The sequence below is a fragment of the Acanthisitta chloris genome, unplaced genomic scaffold (assembly GCF_000695815.1).
Source record: "Acanthisitta chloris isolate BGI_N310 unplaced genomic scaffold, ASM69581v1 scaffold31968, whole genome shotgun sequence".
Lineage (NCBI taxonomy): Eukaryota > Metazoa > Chordata > Aves > Passeriformes > Acanthisittidae > Acanthisitta > Acanthisitta chloris.
In genome coordinates this window covers 8,545-18,990 of record NW_008686978.1, presented here as the reverse complement: position 1 = coordinate 18,990, position 10,446 = coordinate 8,545, and the positions used below count along the sequence as shown (strand labels likewise).

At 36.8% G+C, this 10,446-nt stretch overlaps 1 protein-coding gene across 1 annotated transcript in view; it reads left to right on the top strand.

The window, feature by feature from the left end:
* The first annotated feature begins 434 nt into the window (after positions 1-434).
* PHF10 (PHD finger protein 10) overlaps positions 435-10,446 on the top strand; it is a 15,207-nt gene continuing 5,195 nt past the window's right edge. The window contains exons 1-8 of the mRNA XM_009080414.1: positions 435-535; positions 1,079-1,209; positions 1,956-2,039; positions 3,410-3,543; positions 3,648-3,797; positions 4,948-5,057; positions 6,296-6,449; positions 8,843-8,998. Coding sequence (XP_009078662.1) covers positions 483-535; positions 1,079-1,209; positions 1,956-2,039; positions 3,410-3,543; positions 3,648-3,797; positions 4,948-5,057; positions 6,296-6,449; positions 8,843-8,998 — 972 coding nt within the window. The 5' untranslated portion in view covers positions 435-482. The remainder of the gene's footprint in view (positions 536-1,078; positions 1,210-1,955; positions 2,040-3,409; positions 3,544-3,647; positions 3,798-4,947; positions 5,058-6,295; positions 6,450-8,842; positions 8,999-10,446) is intronic.

Below are 10,446 nucleotides of genomic sequence, written 5' to 3'. Positions count from 1 at the left end.
CTTATTTTTAAAACCGTATACCATTCCTTTTATTTTCACGTATGCCCATAAACTCCTGTGTTGCTTTTGGTAATATTTTCCCTGATTTTATAAGCATCAGCTCTCAGCAAGGGCTTGGTGGTTTTGCTCTGCACTTGGTTTTGGTTTAGAGAGCTACCCTGACTTAGTGATTAAATACCATAGGTAGTTTACATAGGAATTATGAACTTGGTGGTCAGAGCCACAGCTCTGTCTGTTCAGTACTACACAACAGGTGAGAAACCAGTGCCATGCAAGTTCTTTATAGCAAAGAATAATTTGCTATGTGAACTGCCTGGTGAGTTCAGGTATATTTAAGTTGTGGATTGTCCTGTAATATTTTTGATGGTTTACATTATCTGCTGAATGCTCTTGGTTTTTTTTAATGTTTATCTTCATTTTCATTTCAGGATGACACGGAAGAAAATTCCAATGACGGCAGCCAGCCATCCAAAAGGCGGCGTATGGGCTCAGGGGACAGTTCTCGGAGCTGTGAAACTTCTAGTCAAGACCTTGGGTAATACTGTTTTTTTACAATTCCTGCTTTTTTATTGCAAGCCTTACTGTAGTGTTCAGTATGCTTAAGTATAAGCTCTTTTTTCTTTGCTTGCATATTTTTCATATATCTTTCTGAATTAAAGCAATGTCCTATGGATAGCTAACTGTCTTTTGCTCCCAGCATATTTTAAGACATTTTATTTTAAAATTACACGAAACATGCTGATTTACAATCAGCAGCTCAGCTTACAGGTTACTTACTTCTTGAATGAATTTTGACACTGTAGTAGTTGCTTTTCCTGGTGTCCTCTTCTCTAGCATAGATACCACTTTCTTCTGTCCCTCAGAATGTTGATGAATGGTGAGATGGAGAAATATATGTGAAGCTGGGTGTAAAAAAGTGACTCTGAAATGACTTAACAGGGTGCAGTGCTGTAAAGTGCTTGTCCAACTTCGTAATTGTTGCTCAGTGACATATAAATAGGAATTACTGAATTTCTGAAAATGTAAGCATTCCTCTTAAGGATTCTTTGATTTGTTCTAACATTGTTCTTACACTTAGATACAGTTATTTCCCTGCTGAAAATTTGATAGAATACAAATGGCCACCAGATGAAACAGGAGAATACTATATGCTTCAGGAACAAGTCAGTGAATATTTGGGTGTGACTTCGTTTAAAAGAAAATATCCAGGTATTTGTTTTTCAAGTTTTTCTTCTAAAAATATTTGTCTTTAAACAGTGTGGGTGTAGTCTGTGTCTCTTTGATCATAGCATGAGTCAACTGTTTACAGAAAGACCTGGTGAGAGCAAACAGGGATTATGGATGTTGAACTTTTTTGCTACTGTCTTATTGAAAATGCATCCTGTGGTTTTTGAAGTAATGAGACTCTTTGGTATTGCCACTGAAAATCTGTAAGCAGGTCTGATTTGGGGGTTAGACCAGCAAAGTACCTTTTGAAGACTGACCTCAATTTAATTTTTAAGTATTTTGTTGGTGATTTCTTACTTTATAGCTATATTTCGATATTGTTTGTTTCCTCAGTTGTGACAATATTCCTTGAAAAAGAATTCATTGGAGAGGTTCCAATATTTCAACTTTCATTATTCAGAATTGTCAAATCTGGTTCTTCAGTCATGGAATTTATTTATTAAGAGGCATATTAAAAGAAAAAGAAAAGACTGTATGTTCAGTGCTTGATAATAATTTCTGCGTCTGAACTCAGGTGTCTTCTGGGTACTCCAAAAATTGTCCATATCACTATATTGTTATTAAATTTAAAATCAGTTTATAAAATGATCGTGTTTGTTGGAGTAGTGGTATAATACAGACTCTTGCTGCCTGAAAAAAAAGCCTGTCAGAATACTTTTGACACTGTTCATTGGAGGATTTTGAGTAACTACACAAATTTTTATGGGTCTGTTTTGTTTTCTTTGGAGATTTAGAAAGACGAGATCTATCTCACAAGGAGAAACTCTACCTCAGAGAACTAAATGTTATCACAGAGACTCAGTGCACACTAGGTAAGAAAATAAATTGTTAGATTCCTTGTTAGAGTATAATAAGTATGACATGCTGAAAATGGGGTTCAGTTTGGTAGAGAAGAATTGCATCACTCTCGACTGAAAACCTAAATGCTGGTTTATTATTAATCTGCTAAATTGGCCCTGAGGTATCAGTATTCCTGATTTATTACTAAAAATATATATTTTGGATCTATCTAATTATTTAGGAGGGATTTTGCTATCTTGTAAATTAAGTTCTAGAACTTTTTTCTCCTTCTAGAAGGAAGACCACCATAATTTTTCAAATTAAAAAATACATTAGACTGGTTGCATTAGTCTGAGCTCAGCAGACTTCAGTGTATCTTAAATGGTTCACCTTCTATGGTGGAAATTAGAGTGTATATTAAAGCACTTTAATTTACTTGAAATGGAGTGATGTCATTATTGAGGCTTATCTTGAAAGAGCTCGAGGTATTTTTTTTCTTCCTTTACTAATGTGTGTGACTTGGAGCATGTTAGAGTTTAAATTATGTCTGACACATTTTTTCCTGTTTATCACGGGTCTGTGTAAGTGTAAGATCATTTTATATACTAACAATCTCTGGTATGTACCACCACCATTTCTCAACTTCCAGCTCTTTTTTTTCTTTTTTAATATCTGGAAGGAAACTGTCTCTTAAATTTTATTAGAAGGAGTAAAATATTATGTTCTGCCTTGTATATTCTCATACATAGAGCGATGTGCACTGAGTTAGGTATCCCGATCTTTAAGGCTATATTTGTAACCAGTGGTAGTCATATAAGTCATTCCATTCTGTTGTCCGTGTTTAGAGATAATTGTGTTGGAGCCTTTAAAGGGTGAGTTTTGCATTGTTGCTGCAAACTGAGGCATTCTGACTTCTGAACTTCAAATGTTTTAGTTGGGAGTGAGGAATGTGTGCAGTTTGCAGCTCTGAATTGCCCTCACAGTGATTCTTCCTTGATTGGTAATAGAGACATTATGTAAACCTCGTAATTTCAGTTAACATTCTTCAGGTTAATGAAACTAACACTTCACCAGTAATGGAAACTGAAACTTAACAGTTTACCAGGCCCTGCTTAGAACCAGATGTTCTGCCTCAGCAGGGTGTTGAGTAGGTGGTTGAGTCAATGTGAAGAGGTCTGTAGCTGTAAGGAAGAAATGAAATGAGCCTTGGGCACAAGCAAACTCCTCATCAGCCTTGAAAGCTAAATAGCACAAGTTGACTCCTATTTGAGAAAGAGAAGCATTGTGCACAGCAGGTTGTTGTCTTCAGCTGCTCAAGAACTTGCGTTGGGCATTGTGGGATATAAATAACCTACAGTTAGTTTTTGCCAGATAGCATCATTGTTACTTTTACTTGTTCTAGGTCTGACAGCTTTGCGTAGCGATGAAGTAATTGATCTTATGATTAAAGAATACCCTGCCAAACATGCTGAGTATTCTGTTATACTGCAGGAGAAAGAGCGCCAGCGAATAACAGATCATTATAAAGAGTACTCTGTAAGTAACTAGCACATAAGTGAGCCAGGTCTGTAAGACCAAGTGTGAGTTCTCAAGCTGATAGTGAGATTGCATGCAAATTAATAGAATTGTTTTTATTCCAGCAAATGCAGCAGCAGAACACACAGAAAGTAGAAGCCAGTAAAGTTCCAGAATATATTAAAAAAGCTGCCAAGAAAGCTGCAGAATTCAACAGCAATTTAAACCGAGAGCGGATGGAAGAAAGAAGAGCCTATTTTGATTTACAGACACACGTAGGCAGATTTAAATTTCTTACCAGTGTTAATAGGTAGCTCCTTGCTTGTTTTAGTAAAGTTGGTTTTGGTAGCATTTTAACTGTTATCAAGAGTTTTGTTTAGTCTTGTTTCAGTCATGTAGAACTTAGACAGTTTTGCTGTTAAATGGGTAATACTGCTAAAAATAATCACAGATGCATTTAATCTGAAAACTTTTTTAACTTGAAAATATTTGTCTTGGGAAGCTCTGAAAATTTTAGTGTATTTTTGTTACCATGTCTTTAATCTGGTGGTAGTAGCATAAAACCAAGAGGGATGTGTAGGTTACTAAGAAGCTTCTGTTACTATTTTATCTGTTCATGCAAATGACTAATTTTTTGGAACACCTCCAGAACTTTGCCTGAGCAATACCGGAACTAGAAAAGAAAACTGTCCTCTAAGAGTGCTGCCTTGTTTTTATTAGTTGTTACATTATTTTTCTACTACACGTATTTCATGCTTCTGTGCCTGATTTAAAAAAATTAGCTGGCCTTTTGAAGCTATGCTGTTCTCATTCATAAAGACAGTAAAGAAAAAAATTTCTCTGCAAGTTATTATGTGGCCGTCTATTATGGAAAGTTTACATTTTTCTGGTATTGACCTGTGTTAGAGACAAGATAGTGGATAATCAGTTTTATTTCCTTCTCAGGGAAGAAAGGTGTCTGTGTAAGCTTCTCCTTTCCATGTATTTGTATTATTAATGGAATCTTTTATGGTACAGTCTGGCTTCATAATTAGATGGACATGTTCTTCCTATTCTCAACCAGTATGGCTCCACAGTGGTAGTTCATGCTCAAGATGCTAGTAACAAAAGTTGATATTTACTGTTTCAGTTGTTAGATTTTGATTTTTAAATTATTTTGCATAAATGCTGTTCAAATTAGTCTTACCTAATGTTTGCTCACTTCACTAGATACTTAGTGATTGGATTTTATCCTTAATGCTGTTTTGTGAGCAGCATCTCTTGCATTTTCATGAATGGAATTTCTCATGGATCAACTCAGGTGGCTGTTCCAACTCAGTAAAACTGTCTAGCTAAAGATATTTGGGGGAGTAGTTGGTGAGGAATGCTCAATAGTTTGTATGTGGAAAAAAAACCCCTGTCATTATTTTATATTAAACAATGCAGATTATCCAGGTGCCTCAAGGAAAATACAAAATCTTACCTACAGAGAGAACAAAGGTTAGTCCTTATCCGGTGGCTCTCATACCCGGACAGTTCCAGGAGTACTACAAAAGGTATTTTAAAAATATCTCAACTGCCAGTTCTGTTGCACTGATGTCTTTCTCTACATCTAGCAAATGAAAAACATTTCAGGCTGCGAATTAATTTTATGTTTGAGACACTTGATAGTCTTCAAAGATGCACAGTGTGACAGCTTCTGCCAACAGAACTGTACTGACTGCAAGAGTAACTGTCTCTGCAGGTGTGTTGCAGTGGCTGAGATTTGGCCTGTTCAGGTATTAATTGTAGGAAAAGGAGACATTGATTTCACTCTCACTGCCACTCTCGTGTGTTTATTTGCTCTGCAAGCATGCTAACATTAACGTTGCTATATCAAAGTGCTGTAATGCTGTCTGGTGAGCATGTGTTTTCCCTGTGAGTCTTCCTGCCTTTCTTAAAATTTCTAGAAACTTTTTTAACATTAAAAAAATTTGATCCGTCTTGGGGTCAAGTTCAGTCTTGGATTTGTAAGTGGGAGAGAAAGGCATTGCAAGCTGGATCCTTGCATTTCATGAAAAATGTGTACTTGTCTACAGAACTACGTTGTTGTTAGTGGCATGCTGGTGTTGAACAAATACATACTGATTTGAAGATTTTGCCCAGGTCTTACCATCTGTACAACAGAGACAGAGTACTCATCCTTTACATGCTTGGTTTTCTTTAGAGAAGCTCTTCATTTACATGTGCCTTGCTCATTCCAGTGTGTGTTTGTTCATACAGCCCAGCCCAAATTTGCATATTACAGGACATTCTTTAAGGACGTTAATTTTATTAATTTAATTGAGGGTGGATTACATATGTCAAGCTGTCTCTCACGATAAGCAATGTGATTAGATATTCACATTCTTCTGAAATTATATTTTTATATGCATTTTTTTGTTCTTCAGTAATCATGGAATTCTTTCCTTACTTTGCTTTGGATATGTTTGTGTGCTCTGGATTAGAGTTGTTGTACACATGCAATGTAGGCACTGTACATTTATAAACAAAGTGTATGGTGTGTTGGGCATAGTAACATGGACTTGTTAAAGATTTGTAGGGGTTCCATGGCCTCTTAGGATTATATAGGTTTGGAACATTGCAGATACACTCCTCTGTGTTCCTTGAATGTTTGCTCTACAAAGAAGATAAGTACAAAGTGGATCACATTTGAGAGGAGAAATTCGTTGTTTCCAGTGTTTTCAGAACTGCATGTTTTAATGGGCCTTCTCATTGAAGTTATACATTAATTAATTAGTTTATTTAATTTTAGGTACTCTCCAGATGAGCTTCGTTACTTGCCATTGAACACAGCTCTTTATGAACCCCCTTTGGATCCAGAGCTGCCTGCACTGGACAGTGATGGAGATTCGGATGACGCAGAGGAAGGGCGAGGTGATGAGAAACGGAAAACCAAAGGGAATTCGGTGAGACAAATTAAAAGTATTCTTCAACAAAAGAATCCTTTCCTTTCACTTCTGTTAGTTTCACTAGTTTCTTGGTATAATCTTTATAACATTTGTAAAATGGAGTATCTTTTTTAGTATTTATTTTATAACATTGCTCTCCAGCAATGTTATAAATATATTTTGATCCGATTTCAAAGTAACTTGAACAGATATTTGAAATTTTGGGCCCTTTCTTTCCTTTTTTCTTTTTTTAAAGAAATCTAGAAGAAACTTCCCAATGCCTGTCCTCATTATGCCCCTTTCCCCAGGGCGAAGTTGCTAGCATTTCTGAGGGCAATGAACACTGTAGTTGAGATCACAGTATCTTTTGCTGTTGAAGTCCCCCTGAATCTGTCACTAAAGCAAAAGTGTTGATGGCCTCATAACTTCTTTTTGTGATGTAGAAGGAGGAAGTACTCAGTACAGAAACAGTTAGTTTATTCCAGTTTAAAAAGGAAGTAAAAACCACTATTGTTTTGGCTTACAATACACCTTTGAAAAGATATTCATATTCCCTCTACTTAAGCAAGCACACAAAATCAACTGTTAGCTGTTAACTGTTAAGGGAAGCTTTCATATACCTACCTTGATAGTGTTTTAAATGCTCAAGAGCAGCTCAAGGAGCTGAGTACAACTGAGCAATTGGTGTAGTTTGTAATTCGGTGACAACTCCTTTCCGAAAGTTTACCTTCGTTCTAACAGCAGTAGAATATCACAAGTGCATTTAACAGTGTCTAGTTTGATTGATGAACATGTTTGATGGCGGGTATGTATAATGCTAAATTTCGCCATGTAAACATTTATTGTTGTAAGATACTCTTAAGAAGAAAGGAAGGGATCAGCTTGTAGGCTAACAAGGGAGAGGTAGCTGTTAATACAGTGTCTGTTTGCATTTTTTGAGAAGAAATCACAAGTTAGCATGCTAAATGTCAACTCAAAGTTTTGCTTTAATCACACTCCAGATTTTCTCGGTTGGTCTTGAACCATTTTTTCCCAGTTCCCTTTTCCAATGACTTTCATTCTGATTTAATGGTCAAGAAAAGTAACTGGACCGAGCAGACTGTCCCTAGATTTTTTCATAGCAGTTCAGAAGTCTTTTTTGGTGACAGAATGCAGAAGGGAAAAAGTCCTTGAGTTGAAAAAGTGTAGCAAAAATGGAAAATCAGATTCCTTTGAAGTGGGTTTGGCTGTGGGAGCAGGGGTTATTTTCTAGTGATTGAGGCACACTGTTCAGGAAAAATACATGTTGAAAATAGAGGTGGGCCCTTGTCAGGCCTCTCTGAGTTTTGGCCTACCTACCATTTGTCAGATCTCCCTGGTGAGTCCTACAATATGCTTTATATGTTTTCCTTTATCACCCTCCCAATTGTTGAGGTCGGTAGCAGTTTTCCTACTCTGCAGTGTTTTAATAGGTTTGTCCTAAATAACCCTTCCCCTAAGATGATGGTGAAACATACCATGTCTTCTTGCCACGTAATTTGCTTTGCTTCTGTGTTGTACTCCTTCTTCCCTTTGCCCTGTGTCTGTTTTGTCTGGTTTTATTTTAGGCTCTGGGGCACAGGCTGATTACTATTATGTTTGTACAGAGTGCCTTTTACCATAGGGCACCATTGTTATTTGGCCTCTCGGGTTTTATTGTGATAAATGTGATTAATCATATTGCTTTCTTCTGGAGCTCTTTGGAGGCCTTTGTTAACACTTCTCTGAGAAAAGTCTTATGCTGCTGCTCTTAATTATGCTTACATTGATCTCTCACCCTCTTTGAACCTCTTCCCCTCTTCTTGCCTCCTCATTCCTCAAAAAAAAAAAAAAAGCTTTAACTGCAGCATAAATTCTGTCATTTGGTTCTGGATTAAATATTGAAGTGTGTCTTGTCATTGATGGTAGTCTTTTGCTGCAGTCCAGATTAAATATTTAGATCGCTCCTGGTGAAAATAGTAGATGAGGGTGGCAGAAAAAGCCTTTACATGTTTAATTCAAGGCAGTGCTATTTGGTAGTGTGCTTTAAATGCATGACAAGGGCACTTGTAACTTTCTGCTGCCCTTTACTTTGTAAACAGCATCTTGCATGTAGTGGATTTCTTGCTGACTTCATGGAAAATGGTTCAAAGAATTACACTATTGCACTCCCCACTCTGGTACCAAGGCCAACTGGAAAACATGACTGCTGTCGCTGATGCTAATCTCTTAGCCTGAGAAAAAAATAGATGATGAATGTTGTAAGCAGAGGTGTTCTAGATTGTGATAAACCCCATGCTTTTGCAGAAGGAGTGACATATCCTTCTCTTACCTTAGTTTGCTCTAAGGGGCATAGGAAAGACTTGTCTATCCCAAAAAAAATTAAAAATATAGCTATGGTATTTTTATTATAGGACAATTCGTCTGGCAATGTATCTGAAGGTGATTGCGCCACAGACAACCAGGAGGATTCTTTTCAGGGAAGACAAAAAACAAGAGACAAAAGTGCTACTCCGAGAAAAGATGGTTCCAAACGTTCTGTATTACCCAAATCAGTTCCTGGGTACAAGGTGGAAGAGAAAAGCCCTTGACTGAACATCTTTACTCACCAGCCTCTCCCTGAAATACTTGGTTTTTCAGTAATGTGGATCTTCTGCTTGCTGTACTTCACTAGCTGCTCTCCTGTTGTGTGCTCCATCTGTTTGCTTCCTTTTTGCTTGTATTTCGTGTGGGGCTTTCCTTTACCCTGGCTGCACAGTGGCCTCTGTTAACTTCTTAGATTCCCAGGTAGTAACACTAGAAAAGTCCATTGTGGATTTTTCATTGAAACTCTACTTCTTTCTGTCTGCCTTAACATAGCAGTCAGAATTATGTGCCAGTTTAAAACTAGTATTCAATGTCCATTTTTTTTCTCTACTATTTAGCATGGCAGCATACCAAGAGACCAGTGCTGTAAAGTGCAGCTATATGGCTGAACATACTGTTGTGACATTCATTTTAAGTGAATGTCTTTTATCCTGGAATGTTACTATGTATAGGATGGAAGGCAAAAAGCATATTGCAGTTGTATAGGAACACCATGTAACCGCTATAACAAGTATATGGAGAATAACTTTCTATGTAGTTCATACTGTGTGGAAATGTTTGTGGGCAATATGCTTTTATGTAAGCTTAAAACCTGATGAGGACGTTAAGACATTTCAGCTGTCAAGCAGTGATTGCCAAAGCTAAGACCTAAAACCTCAATGTTCAAAAAGTAAAAAATAAGATTAAGATAAAAATGCTTTGCAGAAGAAATGGTAATTGACATGCATTTATTTATGTGTTACTATTCTGCACACTAAGAGGAGATCTGAATATGCTGTAACACTTTCAGAGCACATTGTTGTCTAGACCTGTTCCACTGATAGGAGTAAGAATTTTCCATTGACATACATGGGAGCAGGAATAGAGCTGTAAAGAGGGAAAACACTACATTAAGATAGGGTTGAGTATTTGGCAGTCAGGAGTGCTTGTTGAGAGCTATGGGTCAAAGAACAGTTTTGTCAGTGACAAGTTTGTACATACTGTGAAACTGTCTCAGCAGGAGTGAGCTGTTGATAGCTTGCATTATATATTAGTATTTACTGTCTGTATTTACCAATTTAATAGCAAATAAACTATAACTTACATTAAGAAGCTAATTTCCAGCAAGAATTGGACAGCTTTGATAAATTTCCTCTACATAGTGTCTGTACAAGTTCATAACAGACAGCAAGCTCCAGTTGCATTTTCTCTTTTCAGGAACTTACTAAGAAATATGTGAATTATAGAGATTTAGACTGTGGTTACCATATGTATATTTTTTTATATGTAACTTTGCAAGTTGTTGTAGACACAGAATGCATATCAATATTCCCATGAACATGAAATCCTGAAATTTTGCTTTAGCTTTGTTTAACTTGACATTAGAGATTGTGTGCCGCTCGTTTACAGAAATTTCACTTAGCTGTGAGATGCCCAAATGTTGGATTAGTCC